At 37.5% G+C, this 23,175-nt stretch overlaps 1 protein-coding gene across 1 annotated transcript; it reads left to right on the plus strand.

Moving 5' to 3' along the window:
* Positions 1-3: 3 nt before the first annotated feature.
* MAP9 (microtubule associated protein 9) lies at positions 4-18,185 on the plus strand. Its single transcript, XM_034064447.1, has 11 exons — positions 4-54; positions 1,038-1,134; positions 2,850-3,278; positions 7,907-8,157; positions 8,857-8,915; positions 9,431-9,596; positions 10,734-10,823; positions 11,542-11,703; positions 12,148-12,293; positions 13,592-13,724; positions 18,054-18,185. The coding sequence occupies exons 1-11, from the start codon at positions 4-6 to the stop codon at positions 18,162-18,164; spliced, it is 1,695 nt and encodes a 564-aa protein (XP_033920338.1). The 3' UTR covers positions 18,165-18,185.
* Positions 18,186-23,175: the final 4,990 nt, after the last annotated feature.

The following is a 23,175-nucleotide window of genomic DNA, read 5'->3' on the forward strand; positions in this document are numbered from 1 at the left end:
GCCATGTCGAGGGCAGGAAGCGGGCGGAGGGCGGCCCGCCGCGGCGCGGTGCAGGTGAGCGGGGGTGGCGGTGGCAGGCCGCGGGAGGGGAGCGCTGCCTGTGGGGCCGGGAAGCGGCGGCTGTGGCGTTTGACTGCGAGGAGGTTTCTGCGACCGCGAATACAGCAATTTGCCGTTAAAGACAGCACACAGAGAAAAGCCGGTTTAGCAAATCAAAATGAAAACTGGGCAGCTGGTGTCGTGTGCGGACACCAGAAGCTGCTTCCTGTGCATGACCTGGGAACCAGTAGCTATAGGATGTGGACAGCTTGACTTACCTGGCCTTCATGGTCCTGCAAACATGTCTCTGGCTAAAGGACCAGCAGCGGCTGACAGCAGATGCCTCAGGCACAGCATAAGGCATATCAAAAAACCTGCTCTAAGGCCTTCAGCGGTGTGTGACTCAGCCTTGAATCAGCTCAGATTCCTGTCTTAATGTATTTTTAAGCTGTAAGAAAGGCTAGTTGCATTTATAACCCGTGTACGTGTGCTGTGTCCACGATGTCCTGCAGCAGGGAGTCCAGAATACCAGTGGTTCTTCCATTGTTTTGGACCTGCCACTTGCTTCAGGTTCTTGTACTGCAACACTGAATGAAGAGGTCCCTGATCACCCTTCCCTGTCACTGGTGGCTGTGCAGGCATTTTTGTTGTGCTGCTCTTGCCCAGCAAAACCAATGAAAGGGGGAAGAAGTGTCAAATGATGATATGTCATTATTGCCAAAAATGGAAAAGGTATCTGCAAGATACGTTTCTTATGACAAAGAAATACAAATTTAATACATGGATTTTATACACACACACACGCATACATATATATATAACAAAGGAAAGTTTGGGGAATTATGATAGATTGAAAATAATGTGTTTTACTTACATTTCACAATAACTTACAGTTAAATAGAATAATCTTATGTATGTGTGGGAGGGAGGAAATGATGCTGATCTTAAAGAAGTGAGTTTTCCCTCCTATGTAAGAGTTATTTGTGAAACCATTTCAGGATGAGCTACAAAAGGCAATTACTGTGCATGCAGCAAGAGAGCAAGCCACTGAATACTCAGATGACTTTGAGAGTGACAAAGATAACATGATAAATGGTAAGACAAAAATATTCTTCGTTGTTGTTCTTCCCTTTCTTAACTTATTACTAGATCACAGTCTTTGTGAGTCAGTAGATTTCATTGTCCAAGCTTTTGTGTTCTAACAATTTCTAAATCATTTAATCCTTCCAAGTTAGGAGCAGAGCGCCCAGTGGAATCAGTGGTGGTGCCAGCCTCCTAGACCAGAAGCTGTTTCCCACAGTTCCGGTGGCCAGTTTTACTTCCTAGCCATAGTGTTTACACCTGGATGGGACAGTAGCACACAGTACTGTGAACAAAAGTGTTACATGGGCAGAGGGAAAGCTGTGTTGTCTTACTGCTTTCCCAGTCTGGACAATCGGAAAATAAGGGCTGCAGGACACACTGTAGAGCATGCTAGTATGCTTGCCTTTCAGTGTACACTAACCAGGAATAGGTTTGATCTGTCTGTTTTTCTTGGGACAAGATGCATTTTATATTTGATAATATTGATACTTAGTCTAAAGAGATTGGTCAAATGTCTCTTCTTCCTCCTCATATGGTAGAGCATATTAAGGCAAATATGAGTCTTAAATACCATGATATGTTTTTCATAGAATCATAGAATAGTTTGGATTGGAAGGGAACTCAAAGATTATGTAGTTCCAAACCCACTACCATGGGCAGGGACACCTTCCACTAGTCCAGGGCAACCTGGCAACCTGGATCTGACCCTGATGGGTCAGATCCCCATCCAACCTGGCCTTGAGCACTTCCAGGGATGAGGCATCCACAACTTCTCTGGACAGCTTGTTCCAGTGCCTCATCACCTGCACAGTAAAGAATTTCTTCCTATATCTAATCTAAATCTGCCCTCTTTTATTTTAAAGTCATTTCCCTTAATTCTATCACTCCATGCCCTTTTAAAAAGTCCCCCTTCAGATTTCTTGTAGGCTCCCTTTAGGTATTAGAAGACTGCTGCTCTAAGGTCTCCCTGGAACCTTCTCTTCCCCAGGCGGAACAAGCCAAACTGTCTCAGCCTGTCCTTTCTCAAAGGACTTCCTCTGTGTCTTGTTTTCATTCACATCTGAAATGTCTTTTAAAAGTTTGTGAGATGCTTTGATTTGCCTTTGCTAACAAGACTTAGAAAAAAAGCTCCTCCTGCATTAACTGTGTTACTCAGCTATCATGACACTTTTTGTTGTCTTCCTCAAGCATTTGAACTCTGAAATTAAGCCACTTAAAAATGGCAGACTACACAAAGATAAAAGTATTTTTGGTAAACACATGAACCTTAGCATTGGAGCAGATACCTCCTTTGAGTATCTTCAGGTAGATTTTAGATGGAACAGAAGTGAAGAGACTAGAATTCTTTCTATTAGAAAGAATTACTATTCTTTCAATAGAAGTGGGTTGAATGGAGATTGGATTCTGGTAACCAAACATGCCTAGTTTTGTGATTGCTGACTTGCTTCCACTTAAGGCATAACTGCATAACAGATAAGAATTAACCAGTGAATATTTGAAATGCTTTATTTGGATTGGGCCTTTGGAAATAGATGACAGGAAAGGAAGTAGAATAAGTATCTAGCTTGGTGGCTTTGCAGAGATCAGAGGTACAGAAAGAGAAATGCTCAGAGACTTAAATCAGAAGAATATTATATAAAAAATATTTTTCAGTTTATAGAAGATACAGTTTGTGTCCCGTTTTTTACACTTGTCTCGAGTGGAAGTTGATAATGTGTTATTTTCAGGTGCTGGGGAAGAACTTAATGAAAGTTATTCAAGTGATGAAAGCACTAAGAAATCAGTTGCTGTTGAGAGTCCTCTCTCAGATGATGATGCTTCACAAAAAGCAGCAGATTTGGAAAATGAAGCTGTTGATGACTTGTCTTTATCCTTTCATGAAAAGAAGCTTCAGCAAATAACACTTTTAGAAAGTGAAAACATAAAGGATGACAGAAAAGATGGTGAAGAAGGATGTCTGAAAAGTCAAAATGGGGGTGATGACAGAAAAAATAATGAAGAATGTTCATCTGCTGAAGAAGTACAGCATGATAATAATGAAAGTGACCACTGCAATGACTTGCCTATTCTTAAACTACAAAAGAAAAGAAATCAGGAGAAAAAAATACCAATACCAAAGCCACGGGTGCACAAACCAAGAAATGCCTCAGCATCAGGTGAATAGAAACATTTGAATGTTGTTGCTGTTATTTGCTTAGCCATATTACAATATTTTAAAGTGTGTAACTTGACTTATTTTCTGTGTTAAGTATCAGCTGCTTTGGCTTGCACGAAATTTATTCAATATTCTTCTAAAAATACATGTTTTGCTATCTTCCAGCTGCCAGAGGCTAAACTGAACCAACATGGGCCAAATAGCAGGAGGTTGTTATTTCTCTTTTCCTTTCAGGAGATGAAAAACAGTTGTTTTGGGTGCTACTTTGGGTACAGCTCTTCATCAGTGTATGTCCATGGAAGGTGTGGGAGGGCTACAGAGTTACCTTCTCTGTGTGTGCATGGGACAGATTCACGCAGTATCCGCAGCATATATGTACCCTTTAATGGAAAGGTCCTTAAACAGGCATCCATTCTCTAGGGCCGGTTAAGTTGGACTGCGGTGTTCACAAATACAGTGTTGAAATTGTGATGCTGGGACATCAGAGTGCTGTAATGCAACAGAATCCAGAAAATGAGCTGCAACCAAAACATTTATGAATGATAGACTTCTCATTGTCACAAAATTAAAACTTCAAATGATCTTTTATTTTGAAGTTACCGAACCACTTTTGATATACAGTCAAATATATAAAAAACCTGAACTTTAATATTCATTATAAGAACAGCTAATTAATTTTTAATATGAAAACAAAACTTTCTGATAACAGACTTTATATACTTTTACAAATTTAAAATACCAAAGGACTTCATATTTTTTATTTACTTCCTAACATGAGAAGAATTCATTCTGTTTGATGTTGAGAAAAATTTATGACTGTCATTACCTGTGATGGAAGATTAGAGCATAATTAGTGATGTCAGCTCCTTTTTTTCATTCCACATGATGGCACCAAAGGGCTGGATATGGGAATGTGCAGCTAGGCAGATGACTCTGGTATGCTTGTATAGTTTTAGACTGACAGAAGACGTAATCCTTTTCTTCATATGAATCTTAAATAGTACAGTGATACTAGCATATTATCATCAGTAGTCAACCATTGTAAATTTTCTTGTGTTAGATAAATTGATCTCAGTCCAGCAGAAGAGGTGATTATCCAGAGATTTATCAGCTTTTTCTGCTGCTTTGATTTTTCTTGTGATTTACTGTATGGAAAAACTGTTAGCGTATTTGCAGGAATATTGTGACTTCTTAGCTCTCTTAACTTTACACTAATTACGTAGACATTACTCAGATGAGTGTGCTGGATGGGTCTGGTGATTCTCTCCTTTCCTGATACAGCATTACATGAACTAGGACTTAGCAAGAAATGCTTACATGGCAATGTGTAGAACTAGGTAAGTGTTTCTGTGTGGATCAGCATGCATAAGGAAAAAGGCAGGTAGAAAGGTTATATGGCCTGATTTTGTTGGTAGCAGGGCAGGGGGAAGAAAATGTGAAAAAGGTAGGATTACTAAGCAAGAGGAAGGTGAGAAGCCAGAGGATAGAAATCTGTGAGAAATGTTTGCATGGTGGCTCTGCTGCCCAGTGACTGACTGCCTTAGGCAGGGAGCAGAGATGTCATTGAAGAAGCTAGAAACACGATGCAGGAAGCCCTCCTCTTCAACTGCATTTCTTAATGATGTCTCCTCCTACCTAGGTTATTCTGTTCTGCACCGTGCAGAACAAATGAAGCAGTCTTCCCTTTGTACATTTGCTAGTAGATAACTGGACAAGCAGAATTGCAGAAAGGTTTTCTTATGCCAGAGCTATATTAAATATACCCTCTTCTAGATTTATGAAAACTCTGTATCTCTAAGTCTTTCTCTCTAATAGCAGATAAGCCCTTAAGTGTTGTTTCAATATGTACAGAGATAATGATAAATGGAAAAAGTAAGTTCATAGACTGTCTATGTAGAGATTTTATTAGAAGCTGTAAAACTTTCATTGTTTGTATATGGCCTCACTGTGTTAAGACAGCTGTGCTATTATTTAAATAGCTCATTTAACTGAAAATAGTTGAATCTGTCTTGACAAAAATAGTGTTCCAGACTAAAATGTCTTTAACTAGACATAACTGAAACTGTAATGTTTATTTTCAGCTGAGAATGTCAGTATTCCTTCATTAGATACCTGTTCTAGACCATCACCTCAACGAAGAAATATGCTGAAAAAAGTAGTCCTGTGGAAAATAGGTCAGAAAGAAAAATAGCTTCTAGAAAAGAATTTTCTCATTTTCGGCATCATCATCCCTAACTGCTAAGAATGCCCAAGCCATATCCAAGAAAAAACTGCTTGCCAAAAGTGATGGTGCTGAAGTAAGAGAGTATATGTGTTGATTTTTTGCCACCTGCATTGAAAACTTGAGAAACTAAACTTTCATTTAGCTGATAAAGCTTTCAGGGAGAAAAATAGGACAGAAAAAAGGAGTGGGAAAAAATGTCTGCCAGTAGCATTCTTTTGAGGGCCAGATAATAGAATGTCATTGTTTTTCTTTCTAACTAGAAACAGGATTTTGTGATGGTTTCCAGCCATATGTGCTGATTGTGCATTTATTTCTACAAATATACAATAAGATTTATACTTCTCCTAGAGAGTTCTGACACACATTCTGTCAAAGTATTATAAAGTCAAGTTAAATTATACTGATGTGCTATGATTGCTCACTTATATGTCTGTCACTTTCTGATCTCAGGATCCATGCCCAGAAAGTATTTTACCATCATATTCCATTAATTTTACTTCCCCAAATGAAAGATTTGGAGACTCCGATTTACTGATGTGTGGAGAAGCACCACCTGTAAAAGGCAGAGCCTAGATACGTACAACCAGATAATTGTTACCATTTACACCTTAGAATATCTAATGGTACAAGTAATCTTAAAATCAGCAGCATTCTTAATTTCCATTCTACTCCATTGCAGTATCTTTCTCATGCCCTTGTGTCTTCTGTTCTGATTTTGAGAATGACCTAGCCTCCTTGCAGGTATGTTCAAATACAGTATCATGCCAGGTACTGAGAGATTTGGCCTTAGAGGCATCCCAGGAATGGAAGGAAGAGGTTAAAGTTGGAGAATTTAGATTTTGTACTTTGACTTATGTCAAAGGTATGCATCATTGTCTATAAGCATCTTTGAGTCATTTAATTTCCTCTCTTGCAGTCAATGTGACTAGGGTAGACCTTTCACTTCTTGGACTTTTCCCACAAAGTTTAATATAAACTGAGCTGTTTCTTGCTTTTTTTTTTTTTTTTGTGAATCACTAACAGTTCTTAGGGGATGTGCAGACCCTTTAAGAAATATCAGATCTGTAGGCTTCTCAGCAGTATCCATTGACTTTACCTTTCTTAGTTCCGTTTTTTCCAGACTGGTTACAAAAAATCTGTGGTCCTAAGGTTGAAAACCACTGGAATGGGCTTTTAGAAACCTTTTTACACATCAGTGTACTGGAATGGGTAGATTCTCCACTTGTAGGAACAGCATAAAAGAAAGAGAATAATAGCAGTGGTGGTGTCAGGACAAAGGAGGACATAGAAACAACAATGATACAGAAACTTTAACAAAGGTAGAGGAAAAGGGATTAGAAAAAATTGTTTAAGAATGATGCTGAAGTGTGCAGGTGTAAGAATTCCCAGAAGACTGATCAAACTTGTATAGCTTGAACTGTCAAGAAAGTAACTACAATAATAATACTTGCAAGTTTCATGTGGCATTTCTCAGCTAACCAAGGGAAGGTTGGCATTTTGTATCTATTTTTCAAACAAAGCCAGACTGACTTGTGTGTTGATTCGTGTGTGTGTGAAGTTCATCCTATATAGTGCTCATAGTAAATCTGCTGTCAACAGTGCCCTGTGTGCTACATGTTGCAGCTTAATTAGAGTTGTACACTTTCTGATGCCAACAGTTTACGTACAGTTTTACTATCTTTCTTCGGGTAACTTGGAATTAATCTCTTAATCCACAATTTATATTTCTTTTGAGAATTACATCTAAAGATTGTAGAAGACTGGAATTTGGAGTTTACTGTGGCCTTTTCTGGTTTGTGTCTGAATTGTTTTACAAATTTAGATCTTTGCATTGATACAGATCTGATAAAAAGGGGGGGTTTAAGTATTATTAATAAAGTGTTTTGTAAATTACAAGTTCACTATTTAGGCATACATTTAATTTGAAGTGATGTTTTGTTTAAATCCCCACCACAGGATCTTCCCATTGTTTCCCTGTGTGTCCCGTACCTCTGAAAAACACCACACAAAGCAGTTTTTGTGACCCAAATTGTTGTAGAAATTTCATTAGTAGTTTGCTAGATGTCAGAAGAACTCTTGCTGTGGTTGCAGTGGCTCTTGCTTTTGTTTTTTCACTAGAACCATGTTTGGGTAGCAAGGCAGATGGGAAGTTTTGCCTTTGACATGCTCTCACACTCCAGAATGTTTGTTAAAACTGCAGTTGCTACTCCAGTCTTACATGTAAATACAATACAAATGAATACTCCTCTTAATAGTCCATATAGTTCTTAGAAAGAAGTATACAGAAAAAAATATCAAATTTCATAATATGTTTCAGAAAGAGATGGTTTTAGTACAGAAATAACAATACTTGGAAACAATGAAATTCTTGTTAATGTGTCTTTTCAATATTTTTTTCCTGTTAGATCAAGATCAGATCAACACCAGTGACTTGAAACTGGAGGACAGTAATAGAAAATCCTCTGCTGTGATAGAAGCAATGGTGAATGCAGTAGATGAGGAAACAAAGAAAGTAGAGAAGTCAGCAGAAGATAATTCAGATGAAATGGTGAAAACAGTGGAAGGGCAAGTAATAACTGATACAATACAGGAGGTATCGGTAAATGATCAATCTGAGCATCTGGAGGCAAAGAACACTTCAGAGGACTGTATCAAGGTATTATTCATATGCATTTTTACCGTTGTTTAGAACAATGTCCTAGAAGCACAGTGAAAAGTTTTGTAAAGTTGCTTTTGGTACCTCAAACGTGCAGACTTCTGTAAAGCTGATAATTTATGTCTGGCTTGTAGAACTGAGGTCTCTGAGAAATTCTGTGTAGTTTTAAGGAAGATATAGGAAATATCTGTTATACAAATAATTTAAAACAAATAAATGTGTGTTTTCCAATCTCAAGAAATAACCTTATCCAAGTGAAAACATCAGATTGCTGTTGTGAGGTTAGAAGAATTGGAGTGTGCAGTGTCTGTTGGCAGAGAATGGAATCCATGGTGTGACTTGAATAATGGATAAGATGCAAAGCACTTCATGCTTTATCATAAGAAAGAAAATATTTAGATATACATAATTGTTAAAGCTAAGTATTAACAATAGTTAAAAAAGTGTTGATACAATAACAGGGAAACTTCTTTTTTTTTCTTTTTACCCTGTACTGTACCCTTTCTATATTAAAGTGGCTTTCTTGCTTATTTTTCTGACATCATATGATCACAGAATATTTCGAGTTGGAAGGGACGCATAGGAATCATTGAGTCTAATTCCCTCCCAACATTGTTGCTAGATTGTAGAAATCTGTTTAATCCTGGTCTGGTTCTGTTACATAACTCTATAATTTTATTTTGCCTCTGTGTTTCTTAGAAACTAAGTGAAACAAAAGAGACTGTTCTACAAGTCAGGAAAGCTTCTTTATCTGACAGGTAAGAGAAAGATGCTATGTATCAGACTCCGCAGAGTGTGAGATGCACGTAACTGCCCTGACAATACTGCTTCATTCTTATTTTCTGTCAGCATTGTCTTCACTGCTGACAACTAAACAGAAAAAAAGTTTAGTAGATGTGGCATGCTGTTCTAACCCATGCTCAGGGTTGTACCAGATCAGATTCCAAGTCTTTTGCTAGTGTCTGTAATGAGTGTGGTCTACTAGCTCCACCAATGCATCTAGTTTGTGATATCTTTACAGGTTTTATGTTGGTTTGTAGATAAATGGGCAAGAGATTTTTAAACTTTCTTTGGCTGGATATGTTGAGTAGTGGCAATAATAAATCCCTCAGGAGAAAATGGCTTCTTCCACTTTCCCCTGTGTCCAGCCAAGTACATGTAAAAACAATCACAGTAACTTTTAATATACACTGAGATAAAAGGAAGACACCTTGGTATCAGCTACAGTAAATGGAAAAGTCGTTAATATATTTGTGTCTTGGTATTTTTATAGGTCTCTGTTTTCTGCACACTTAAAGAAAAAAGTGAAAGCTGTTCCATCAGCTACACCTGTTTCATCTCAGTATATGGGAACATTAAAGGTGTTGGAGGATAAAGACGTGCAGAAGAACAGTACAGAATTTAACAAAGCAGATAGTTTACGAGCAGCTGTTTTCCAGGTAGATCATAAAAACGAATAAAAAATGAACAAAACAACCAACAAACAAAGCTATGCATATAAAGGCCCTGTTACAGGAGTCGACACCTCCTATTTCCTGGAGATCAGTATTTCTCAGTATATTCTTTGCATATGCTTACAGTTATAATAATCCTTTTATTCTGTTGGCTATGCCTTGTTATCAAATATGGACTAAAAAGCTAGATATGAGGGATGTACCATGTTTCACAATTTATTGTGTTAGACCATTTCTAGACATGTATGTTATTTTTCTCTATTTCTACTTCTTCCTAAACATAGGTAAGTGTGTAGCTTCAAGTTTCTTTTCCTGCTATGTTCTATTAAGTTGGCATTCAGGAAAAGTGTCTAGTCTAGTATTCTCACCAGAAGGATTAATCTATGTGGATTCTGTGTAGAATTTCATAAAGATTAGTTTCTGGGTTCCAACAGATTTATCCTACTAATCTGTGGGGGAAAAACTTTTATTTACAGATGCTGTTCATATTTGTATGTGTTTAGAATACTGGTTATTGTTCTAGAATAAAATTTCAAACCTCAAATCCATACTTACATTGTCTCCATTATTTTTAAAGGTAAAATAGGCTTCATTTAGGACACTTGCATCTCTAAGCAGCCTACCAAATATTTAGTTAAACCTTGAAAATTTAATCCTGATGGCTCATAACACTTTATGCGTACTTGAAGTGTCTCTTTTGACAGTTGGATTTTATTCTCTTAATTATAGGTAGACAATTATAGTGACAATAAATGTAAACAGTGTTCTGTATACCAAGTGATAAGAATCCTTATTCCATTCTTCCTTTTTTTAATGCTTACATTTTTGTAGGTTTTTTAAAAAGATTTTTTAAGGGTTCTTTCTTAAAGATCCTTAAGCTTTTTTGTGTTTTATAGCTATAATTTTGGAACCTTAGGCTCTTTTGATCACAGTGTTTATGTGATCACAGCTTGGTCTTCCAAATGGAGTAGTTATTTAAGCAGCACATGGAAGAACTTAGAGTAATTTTGGTGGTCATTATATTGGTGCTACTCTAATAATATTTGGTTGTTTTAACAGAACATTTTTAGTTATAGCTTAAAAAGATTTCAAAAGTATAAAACTCTTCTACAATTCTCACAGAATTGGTTGGAAATGAAAAAGCACTACCTACGGGAATCAAAGAGGATTGAAAAGGAGAAAGCTGAAAATCTAAGGAACAATATTGAACAGGTTTGTTTACGTTCTTGTTTAAGAAACTGGCAAACTATAGTTCTTCGAAGTATGCTTACCTGTGCTTTATGCCTAATTACATCACTGCTATTCTAAGGCATCCTGTTTTTTCTGAATATCATGAGGTGAGTTCAAACACTAAATGGTGTGTCCTGCTTCTTATGGTTGCTGTAAAGTGTGTGTGACTGATGCTTCCCTACACATTTTCGTAAGGTATGTTAAAAGTGTGCTTTGTAGAGTAATTTTCAGGTTAGTTTACAAATACCTTGGGAGGTGCAACCCTTGAGGTGTTAAGTTTTAATTTGTCATTAAATTTGTCCTATGTTATAAAATGAGTTTGCTCCCTATTTCAAGAGATGATTGTCTGTGGAAGACTCTGTTTTGATTAGTACCATACAAAATTCTTAGATTTGGCTTTTAAGTATTTATGATGTTTCACTTCTAAGCATTTAACATGTATTTAATATTCTTCTACACATATTTTGCAGGAGTAGTTTGTCTCACTCGATTAAGTTAAATTAAAAATGAGCATTGAAATAAACCACTCTATGTAGTTAACATTTAATATTGAGTATTACTAGGAATGTTGTCTGCAAATCATTTTCCGTTTCTGTATCACTCCATCTCATCCTAAATTTGATAATAGGTTTAAAGCATACTATTTCAATTATAGTTTTATATTTAACTGTATTTAAATTTAGACTTATTTTCATTCTAGAAAGAAGCTGTTAAAAGAGAGGAAGCAATTGCATCTTTTGAAGCATGGAAAAGAAAGAAAGTAAGAGAAGCAAAGGAGTTAAGGGCAAAAAAGAAGCTTGAGGAACGTAAGAAAAGTGAAGCAGCAGAACAGAATAAGGATAAAAGTGAAGCAGCACAGAAGGTGATGTGAAATATGTACATGAATGTTTATCGGATATGGTTCAGGAGATTGTTTAGAATAATTCTGACTAATCCAGCAAGAGATAGAAACAAACTAGATTCTAAAATCCAAACATAGTGGTATTTTAAGAAAACTCATACTAGATTCTGTTCTGTTGGAAGTATGTAATGTTAACATTTGCACCCAAACAGACATTTTTCCATATTTCCGTTCAACTAATTGAACATAAAATAAACTCCATATGAATACACTGGCAATGAACTGGGAAAAAATAATTTATTCTTTTGGATACAGTGATACCCATTTCTGAGCAATGCTACAGACACATATTCCAAAATTGGAATATGCAGAAATTAGAAAAAAATAATAATACAGAAAAATCAAGTGAAGTACTGACAAAAAGGTGAGGGATAAGATTTCTAATGAATCTGTAGTTTTCTTCAGGCATTTGAAAAATGGAAAGAAAAAAAAATGGAATATTTAAGAGAGCAAAGCAGAAAGGAAAAACAGTCTGAATCAAGAAAGAAGAAGAAAGAAGAGGAACTGATTGCAGAGAAGAAGAGAGACAGCATGTCAGCAGTTGAAAAATGGTACTTCTCCACTGGAGTTTGGAATATCATAGTTTCCACATCTTTGTTTATAAATGCAACAGGTCTCCTGTGAGTGCTTGATGTGCTTTTAATTGGGAGACAATGACATGCTTGGGATCACAATCTTCAGTCCCAATGGAGAACAAATGTAACAATGAGGACAAGCTTCTTTCAGTTTAGTAACTTAAGTGCTTTCCTCCCCAGAAGCTAACTGACTAAGGAGAGATACTGCAGCTGAGGAGTAATATTCATTGAGTGGTTGATGAGAAGCTCAGCATGAGCTGGCAGGGTGTTCTCAAGGCCCAGTCAACACTGTCCTGGGCTGTTTCAAAGGGAGGTGATTCTCCCCCTCTGCTCTCTTGAGACCACAGTTGGAGTACTGTGTCCAGCTCTGGGGCCCCCAAAAAAGAGGGAAGTGGACCTGCTTGAGGGAGTCCAGAGGAGGCCACAAAGATCATCAGAGGGCTGGAGTACCTTTCTTATGGAGACAGGCTGAGAGAGCTGGTCTTGTTCAGCCTGGAGTAGAGAAGGCTCTGAGGAGACCTTAGAGCAGCCTTCTAATACCTAAAGGGTGCCTACAGGAAAGCTGAAGAGGGACTTTTTAGAAGGACATGGGTGATAGGGCAAGGGAGAATGGTTTTAAACTGAAAGAGGGTAGATTTTGATTAGATATTAGGAAAAAATTCTTTACTGTGAGGGGGGTGAGACACTGGAACAGGTTTCCCAGAGAAGTTGTGGATGCCCCATCCCTGGCAGCGTTCAAGGCCAGGCCAGGTGGGTGGAACTCCATGATATTTGAGGTCCCTTATAACCTAAACCATTCTATGATTCTGTGATTCTGTAATTTGTCATCAGATTAGTCTCATGCTTCATTATGAAGCCATAGGAAGGAAGGTAAATCTTTGTGTAAGAGTTCTGTGGAATACAAAGTGTGAATGTAGATGTATTCAGAAGCAAATGAAATGTGTTTGCTGGAGCAATTCTTTGTTAGTTTTACAAGACAACGAGTTTTTATAGAATATATTCAACTTGCTATTGCTCACAGAAGTTTTAAGTCTGTTTTTTTATATGATACTAAATAAGGGTGAAAGTAGTGCAGAAAAGCTAATGGCACACTAGAATAGTAGGTTCATGTATACCTTGGTAATATATAAAGATGTACTTTGAAGTTTGTAAATATATATTCTTGATCTTTTATCAAATGTGTAAAATATCTCTTTTGACTCAGTTAATCAGTCACAGATGCAGCATTTATTCTGTTACATGATGATCTCCTGTTCTTCCCTCTTATTATACAGGAATGAAAAAAAGGAAGAATATATAAAACAGAAGAAAGCAGAAAAAATCCAAGAGAGAAGAAAGCAGGAAATTCAACAGGCAAAGAAGGAAGAAAAAAACAAAAAGGCTGTGGAGGAATACGAAAAATGGCTGGTATATTTTTCTTTTCACTTTTTCAAAACTAGAAAGATTAATGCATTAATGAGTGGGAGCACTGAAGTACTGCTATGCAAATGTTTTCTCGTGCTGTTATGAGAGAGGCCAGATGATGGCAACATTGCGTAGCTAGCTCCCCAAATTTCTGAAGCAAATTGGTAAAATATGGTGGGCTTGATATGTAGCATGCAAGAAAACATATTCTGCCTACCTACATATCATAGCGTTTTGCATTTTACAGTTAGTCTTAATTTTTTGACATTGTGTGTCAGGAGCAACCATCTCTGAAGGGCCAGCCATCCCTGCAAAGCCAAGCAGTATCACCAGCAGCAGCAGTGTGCATATATGTTTGAATAAGCATTTAAAGTGGAGACTTGTATACCTTAAAATTGATGAAGGCACTTGTAATGAGCATATCCATTTACTAGAAAGGGTGGAATTCTGATGCTCCCAACTATGTTTTTCCTGCAGCAGCATACTTTGGTCACAGTTCTTAAGCAGAAAACTAACCTAGTACTTGAGTCCTAACAATAATGCAGTTTTGTTATTTTTCTCCTTGCTACAGAAAGGCAAACTAGGAGAGAGCATACATTGTTTTCTTAAAGATGTGTGACTTGTTAGTTAAGGGAAAACTTGGGGGTTTCACCCTCACCCTGTGGCACATTTATCATAGTGACTTTCAAGGTTTTCTTAGAATGAGAGTGCTTGTTATGTTGCCTCTCTGTTGTGATTTTTGGTATGCATCCTGTATGTATGGTCTCTGTTGCAATTTATAAGAATGGGATCAGGCAACTCAGCTGGTTTAAGGTCCTTAACATTCAGTTACATAGAACAGCAAGAATCTGCATGTTTTCCCTTCTGTTTTCAAACCTTTTTACTCTTAGGTTTAAGTCTTTTAAGATCATTTTTGACCTGTTTCCCTGTTAGAATACCTCTGATTTCTGTAACCATTGGAAAGATGTGTTTTCTTTGGTCTTCTTTGTCAAGTGATTTCCAGCTCAGTTTTGACAAATAATTAATGTCCCATCTTAGATTATTTCTTCCTGTTTTTCAAGAAGGAATTACTATCCTTTGAGTAGCTAACGCTCTGTCCCAGTATGCTCCACTTACTCAGACTATCCTCAATTAGTGTAGTTGTACCAAAGCATGAAGTTACCTCTAACTGTACATTTGACTTCTTTGCAGTCTTGGACTCTGTATGAAGGTAAAAGAATCATCCTTTTTGGGGGGGAATGTAATGTGCTGCCTAGCACATGCTCCCCCTGTCCAAATAGTGTATAAATTCATGAGGTCGTCACTTCCATGTGATTATTAATTAAAGTTTTACTATTTGGAGGAATTACTAGAGAGGATGTACAGGTGCCTACATAAGACTTAGAGTTCAAAAAATAAGCAGGTATTGGAGGATATGATAGGTACTGAATTTGTTGGCAGAGGAACCTCTAAAATTGTCTCATTTTCAGTGTCTATGTGCAAGTGTTGACTGATGTGTCTCATTCCTGGTCTTCACAGGTTTGCTTTCAGAAATTGTGCTGGCTTTTGTAGCTAAAACACATTTATTTGAGCAAGTATATCAGACAATAGGTCTGTATCGTGTTTGGCCAGAATATTATCTCACTTTGTATAGTAATAAAGAAAACGCACACCTTCACTGAACTGCAGGAGAGAAATGCCCATGAAGTCACAATGTATTCCCAATTATCAAGGGAACTAGGATGATATCTACCTACAGGCAGATAAACAAACATCAAATCTGAGAGGGCAGAATTGTGGAAGCCTTTTAAGCGTATTACTTCAAATAAGAGGATTTTGTCTGAAGGGTAATAGGATAGGGGTAATATAGTGGGAAGTATTCTACTATGTTTTCATTAACATGCAACAGAAATACATATGTAAATTCGTCCTCAGCCTTCCTGAACCAGGTGTTGACTATAATGCATGGGTAAAACAGACATAAAAATCTTGTAGTTTTTTCTAAAATATAAGTAACATTCTGCTTTTATGTTAATGGAAATCTTGTCACTTACACTTTTAGAGGTCATTTTGTAAATGTTTGATAACATGAATGCATAGAGAAGATTACTTTTTAAGCATGAAAATAAATGCCCTGAAAAAGGCTATTAATGCTTGTTAAATGCTAACATAAAAAGAATAATCTTGAGCTGAGATACTTTAGTACTGCAGAGGAAATTTAAGCTTCTGATTTATTTGTTTCTTTCATAGTATTTGCCTCTTGCTGCTCACCAAGTAGTCTTCAAGCTAATTTAGATATGTTGCTTGATAAATTATCATTTTTTACTTAATGCATAATACCAGTGTCCCGTTCTGAAAAGTAGAATGTGGAGAGAAATATGTAGAAAGTTTATAATGACAGACGTAATATGTTCTTCATTTCATGTGGTAAACATTAACCTAATATGAGCTGATGAAAAGTAAGGCTGCTTTCAAATAATTCTTGAAGATCAACGTAGTGAGTTTAAATGCCCTAGAAGTTTGAAATTTTACCTTGAGGTTGAGCGTGCTCAACACCTATTTTTGGCATTCTAAAGCTGCTTAAAAACATCATTAAATGATGTACTAGGTGAATCTTACGGATTTATTGCTTTTCTGGGTTAGAAACAGCTGACGTGCATTATTCATATCAGGTGATTTAGTGAAATCTATCTGAAAATACCTTATATATGTTGGAATTTTAATCTCCTGGCATTGCAGTATGTTAGAAATAAGGCTGTTATTGTTACTCCTCTTAAACATTGTAAGGCTTCTGTGCTATCTAAAATTCAGTTATTACATGGTAGTCATACTGCTAAAGAATGTGATCTTCCCAGAATTTTGTAAGTGAAAAATGTGTTCATCTTACTAGGCTATTCAGTAGTAAGCTTCCACAGAGAAATCAAGCTGTACAATAAAGTTGATCTAGTGTATGACAAGCTATAGTTATTGATTTAATCTTTTATCATTTCTTCCCCTTTTAGTTCAAATAACATTTATTATTTTAGGAAAGATTTTATCAGTTGTGTCTTGTGAGAATATTAACTATAGTTAGGACTAGAACATAAAGTTTTGTTTGTGTTGAAGGCAGAGAATAAGCCCAGGGAATAAGGGCTAGGATCATGAGTTATGTAAGACTGCAATTTATCTTACTGCTATCTTGAAGGAGCAGGACTTACACTGCAATACAGTTACATATATGTGTAAATACAAAACCTTTAGAATGCTTCAAAATACTGGCTGATAGGCTGCAAAAGGGGAAGGGACCAAGGCTGGATTTGGTACAATTAATGATCTTAAGCTGTTATATCCACATTACATCTTTATGTAATCAATAATGTGTATGCCAGTTCTTGGTCCTAGAAGTGAATGCACTGTTTATGTGCCAGAAAGCCAGCTGCTCAAGGGCTTTTTATCCACATGTCAAATGGGGTGCTGTGCTCTGGTTCATAATGTCAACCTTGGTTCCACCAAGAGAGAAATTGCTTTAAGTCAGTTAAGTGGTCTGCTCAAGCATGCAGCACCAACCATGAAGAACTCTCCAGTACAAATGTACCCTTAGATGCTGTCCTCACAATGATGAAATGTCAGTCATGTATATAAAATAAGCATAAGAAGAATGCTTATTTTATATAGAACAGAACAATATGCAAATTAAAAAATAATATAAATAATTGTTAATTATTTTTTAATTACATGTCTCCTGAAAATCATTAGTTATTCAGGCACAAAAAGAATATTGCAAGTATCTTGCCAATCCTTCATCGTGCTAATTGCCTATCACTGGAACAATAGAAAATATCATCACAAACTTGCAGTTTAAAGATTAGATAGATACTTGTTTATAATTAAATTGTTTAGTTCCCAATTTGTTCTAGTACATAGGAAGCGTGATTTAATGAGTACAGAATGTTACAAAGATGTATCGATGTTCTCATTACATGAGAACAACATATTTAGCATTGTGATTTAGGTATCCTCTTAGCAAAAATAGGTGATTAAAATGAAACTAATTGTATACAAGACAAATACAGTACCTAATCCACTAGGCTTTCTGTTGGGCTTTTTGCTTAGAAAGTGCTCAAAATCAGCCCATCCTTGAGGCAGGAACCTTAATCGTAAATGACATCGAATGTACAGCCTCTTGTGGTGTATTTTGCAATGTGTGACTGAATCCCTGGAAGGGGTGCACTAAGCTCCACACCTGTGTTAACTTAACTTTTCATACAAGAAAGGTATAACAATAAAGGTAACTTTTCTTTTGGCTTTTTTTGGTGGGGACTTTGTTTGGGTTTGGTTTGTGGTTTTTTGACACCTTTTTTTTTTTGTTCTCAGGAAAAGGTAGAGATGAGAGAGCAGCTTGCGAAGAAGCAAAAGAAGTTGCAGACTGTTCATGGGTACGAAGTGCTTTCTCCCTGGAATCCACCTGGCAAAGTCACATATTAAAAGAACTACTGAGCTGTCTATTGCCTTCTATGAGAAAAGATGATCCACAATGTTCTGACAATGGTAGTCATTATTTCAATAAGAGCTGATTTTCACTGAATCTGTTATAGATGTTGCATCCTTTCTTTCTAGATTGTTACATTGTGAAATGTAAATTAAAACTGCATCAAGCAGAAACAGGATTTCATGGGGACAAATCCAGTCAGCCATGTGATGCTACAAAAGAAACTGGAATGCATATAATGTAAAATGATCCAGGACTAAGACTGTAGCTGTTAATACCATGGAGTCATAGAATAGTAAGGGTTGGGTTGGAAAGGACCTCAAGATCACCTAGTTCCAAACCCCCTGCCAATTCAGATTTCCTGCTTCCTACAGGAAACAGCAGTTTCAGAGGCATGTTTTGCAGTTCACGCAAAACCTTACATAAGAACTGCAAGGGCAGAACAGTGGTACTCTCATGTGGCAACCTTAGACACTGAATATTTTTTCTTTGGAACTTAATTTAAAGGCTTCTGTGGTTGTTTGTACATGATCAAGTGAATCCTTCCCAAACACATGTTCATCATTGCTAATGAGCTAGTTGCTGTAGTAAATTATTAAAATTCCTTCCTTTTTTTTTATTTTTTCATGGCTATTTGCCTCACTATTTTGGAAAAATAGGCAAGACTACGTGTCTTTAGAGATCTTCAAATCTCTTGTTTGCCTACTGTCTAAACTCAAGCTGTTACTTACATTTGTATTTTCTATTTGAATTTTAATAATCATTCCAGATCAGATTTGCTCCTCAAATGTGTATTCTTAAAAAAGAGCAAAAAAAACCCAAAACCACAAACCAACAAACAAAACAAAACCAACATCACCAACCAATAAGAAAACTTAGTCTATAAATTATAAATGTATTTTCTCAGATGAGAATCTTGCTCCTGTTTAGACTGACAGCCTCCTCAGGAAGTCAAAGGAACATTTGAGAAGTAGACTTTTTCACTCAAGGCCTGTGCTGTTCATAAATCACTGGGATAGTCATTAATTCTGCATTTCATGTAACCGTGGGGCATCTCTTCAGAAAAGGAAAACCACAGGACTAGCAACCAGATGAATTTCTTTAGTTTCCTGATGTTTTTCTTAGTGAGAGCTACTGAGGGTTTAGAGGTGTTTGTTTTTGTTATAACTGTTTCTGTTGCTAGAATGTTGAACAGGTGAAATTTATTGCTAGAATGTATGTAAAGGTGAAATCAGAAGGATATCTATTCTATCTCATTTTTTAATATGGGCCTGTTCATTAAGTTTAGTATGACCTCTAGTTTTGTGAATTCCTAATTCAGACTTTTTGTGAAGTTTGAGATAGGAAGAAGCTGGTGCTAAAAGGCTGAAAGATATGTTTGTTAGAACAGTAGGTAACGGAGCGGTTACCATCATTAACCTAGTTTTATCAATACACAGTATAGAGTAAGGCTTGTAAAATGTACAGTATTTCTGTTGCATATAATCTATCAATCAGCAGTTTCAAGATGAATCTGCTAACCTTAACAACAATGAGGAGGTTTCACTGGTAGTTGTGGTGGATTTGGGTACAGCCACATCATCTGACAATCAGATTTGATCCACTGTGAGGAGGGGTTGCAGATTTGATAGAGCTTCTAGATTATGAGGTATTTTTATCCAGGTTCAGGTTTTAATATATTTCCTGGTATTTAATATTGCGGCTGCCTTTCACGCACCTTGTTCGTGATAACCGTGTTGTGTATTGGGGTTTTTGAGCAGGTCTGTACTGGTCCTACCTCTTGCTTTCAGTTCTGTTTCTTCCTCAAAAGAAAACTGAGCTGAACCTGCCTTTTATTATTTTATTTGTTTCTCACTTTCTGCCACTGGGTTGCACATGCAGAAATGTTGTGGCTGGAAGATTTTTGTTTCATTAAGGAGTCTGTAGAGAAGCTAGGGACCTTAGGTGACCCCCATCCTTTGATTATATTCAGTATGCAGGTAATGCACACTTGAGTCTTCCAGTGGACCTTATTGGCAATAGTGACCTTTTTGCCTCTTCTTAAGACTCAGGTTTGTGCCAAAAGTCATCACTTGAATGCTGAACTTCTAGGTAGGGCAACATTCACATGGGTCCATGATAAGTTCATCTTTTTTCATATGGGAGGAGGAAGACGTTTGTCAAGAAGGGGAGAGGGCAGGAAAGAGACTGGAGCTTTGGCTGTCTTCCTAGGCCATTTGTATTTTTTCTTGTAGGCTCTCTTTGTGGTAATACCCATGCTGGTCATCTTGCACTGCAGTGTTGCATTACCACAGAAGTTCCCAGTTAGGGAATCCCACACATCAGGTTTTTTTCAGAGATCCAGCAAATGCAGATATTTATCTGGCTTAGGCCAGTCTGTAGCACAGATACTGCAGGGCTTTCATAAACTCAGGGTCTGGATCTGACTGTTACCTCATGGTATGTCAGGCATTTCTTCCAGTAGTAGTGATATCACAATGACAGTATTGGCATCCAAAGAGGAAGAATCCACTGCTGACAGAAACTTTGAAGAAGTTGAGAAGATGTCCAGCCAGAGCAGCTTCAGTGGGCAGCAGCAGAAGTAGGCAAAAATTACAGATACCAGCAGGGGAGGTAGCAGAATTACAGCACGGGCAGAATGCCACAGAACTGCCAACTCCAAATTGATCCACCCAAATTTTATGGAAAAGTACTGAACAAATGCAGGCATTTAGGCTGGAGCAGTGGTGTGCGTCATTGGTCCTCTAGGCTTCTAGCACTTGGAGCCTTGAATACAGGGTTAGTACGTTAAGAAATTGCAGCTATAATATCATGGGAAGATGTAGGAGACAGCACAGTTTGTTGTATGGCTATCATGATCAGATCAGGAGAGTCTGAGGCAATGCAGTCAGCCTGTGAGAAACAAATTGCATCTTCATTTTTGCATTGTCTAGCTAGAGCAAGTAAGGCAGGTCCCTATGCTGACAGACCTCTGGTTGAGGGATGCACGTGAAAAGTAGGGTAGGGATAGTGGCAGAGCTAGAAAAGGGTTTGTCACATGGCTGAACCTAAACTGAATACTGCACCCTCACTGGCTTTAAGCTTTTACATGATTGGATGGAAGATTTTTGACAGGAGTGGGACGATTTTGGTGACATCTTTCAGAGGAATGATACACTCAGCACTCACATAAATTCACAGCTTTTAAATTAGAAGATGCTGAAGATCTCTAGACATGGAAAAACAGTTGATACAACTGCATGTTTAACTTCTATAATAAGATTTTGGGAGCTTTGTCTAATTTTACATTGTAAAAACTTGGACCTGTTACAGCATGATGAAAACGTAGAAAAAATAGAGCCAAGAAATAATAACATGTAGATTAATTTATATAAATGTTAAATATATCTGTATAAACCCTGTTAATATGTTTATTGATGACAGAAGGAAAATATTTTGTGTTTAATAAAGTATATTTTAGTATAATGTCCTCAATATTTTCATGAGATCCTAGGATACAAATCTTTATTTAAAGCTTTGATGCATGTAAATGAGCTAGGCGATGTCCCTAAGCAGAACCTATCCTTTTGTCATTGCTAATATGAGAAGTAGAAAGGGAACTGTATCCCACTGAAGTTGGAGTTCTGACACTACAGCAGTTTCCTCCAGGTCACTGACACATTTGCTTCCTGCCACACCAATGCAAACAAGTGTTTAATGACCACAGGGGTTTTCAAGTAAGAACCTGAAAGTTGATCAGTATCTCTCTTTTTGTTTCTTTTTTCTGGAGAATTTCATTCAGGCATTAAGTTGTTGCACTGGTGTAGTGAAGGGGCAGGTTGATAAATCATTTCCTATTCCAGTTCTCTCATCCTGGATAAGAAAAATTGTACTTTGTTCTCCATCATATAGTTTTTCTTCCATATCCGCAAAGTATTAGATCTTTTTACCTGGTCTGTGTGTCATGGGCTACGTTCTACTCAGTTAATGTGTGTGTTGAAGAGACTTACTTATATCTGACTAACAGGATGTACTAGTTTGAGTTGCAAACACCGATGGCACCCTTGCAAGTCAAGAGCTGGGCTTGCCCCATTATGTCGGTATCAGGGCGCCCAAAACTGAACATGATGCTCCAGATGCAGCCTCTCACCAAGATGGTCTTACACATGCCAAACAGAAGGGATCAGTTGTTTCCATCAACCTGCTGGGTGCACTTGCTATTACAGCCCACAGTGTCGTTGGCATTCATTGCTCTAAGAGCCCCTGGCTGATATGTTCCATTTCTTGTCCTCTGGTACCTCTAGGTCCTTTCCTACAAAGCTACTTGCTATCCTGTTGGGGCTGAGCCTGTACTGTTGCATGGGGTTATTTGGCCCTCGATACAGGACTTACTTTGCCTTGGTAGAGCTTAAAGGTCCCCATCAGCCTGCTTCTTCAGCTCTGTCTGAAACACCCTACCACTAAGTCACCTAACCATTGAGCAGCAGGACATTTTTTTTCACTGTCAGTGTACTTACAGGAGCCCCTTTTGTTGCATTTCAAATCCTGTAAGAGCTTTAACTCCTTCCAAGCTTTGGCTTTGTTAAATCCTTCCATGTTCACTCAAGTAATATTTCTATATTGCTCCTGGGTCACAAGTACTCTCCACCATCTGTGTGCTTGCTTACTGGCTGAACTCAGGCAGGAGAGCCCTGTTCAGGCATGCTGGCTGCCTGCCCCATTTGTTCTTGTGCTCTGATGAGGATGTTCTTGAAGGTCAACCAACTCTCCTGGGTCCCCTTGCTCTCCAGGGCAGTCTCCTGTGACATCCTGACAAACAGATCCTTGAACAAGCCATCATCTTCTCTCCTGAAGACCAAGGTTGTAGTTCCACTATTTATCTCTCTTACTCCTTACAGGACTGAAAGCTTCACAATCTCAATGGCCATCAGTATTCACAACTCAGACTACTTCATCCCTGTAACCATGCAATAACCAAGCACAATTCCCAAGCACCTCTTAGGTCATCAGTACTTCCACCTTCAGATT

This window comes from Melopsittacus undulatus, chromosome 7 (assembly GCF_012275295.1).
Source record: "Melopsittacus undulatus isolate bMelUnd1 chromosome 7, bMelUnd1.mat.Z, whole genome shotgun sequence".
Classification (NCBI taxonomy): domain Eukaryota; kingdom Metazoa; phylum Chordata; class Aves; order Psittaciformes; family Psittaculidae; genus Melopsittacus; species Melopsittacus undulatus.

What these genes read in the sequence shown, in the direction of transcription:
- MAP9 (XM_034064447.1), top strand. Translation starts at nt 4, where the DNA reads ATGTCGAGGGCAGGAAGCGGGCGGAGGGCGGCCCGCCGCGGCGCGGTG. An exon ending in TAAGGAACAATATTGAACAG is followed by an intron (nt 10,824 to 11,541) that starts GTTTGTTTACGT and finishes TTTTCATTCTAG; the next exon opens with AAAGAAGCTGTTAAAAGAGA. An exon ending in AGGAATACGAAAAATGGCTG is followed by an intron (nt 13,725 to 18,053) that starts GTATATTTTTCT and finishes TTTTGTTCTCAG; the next exon opens with GAAAAGGTAGAGATGAGAGA.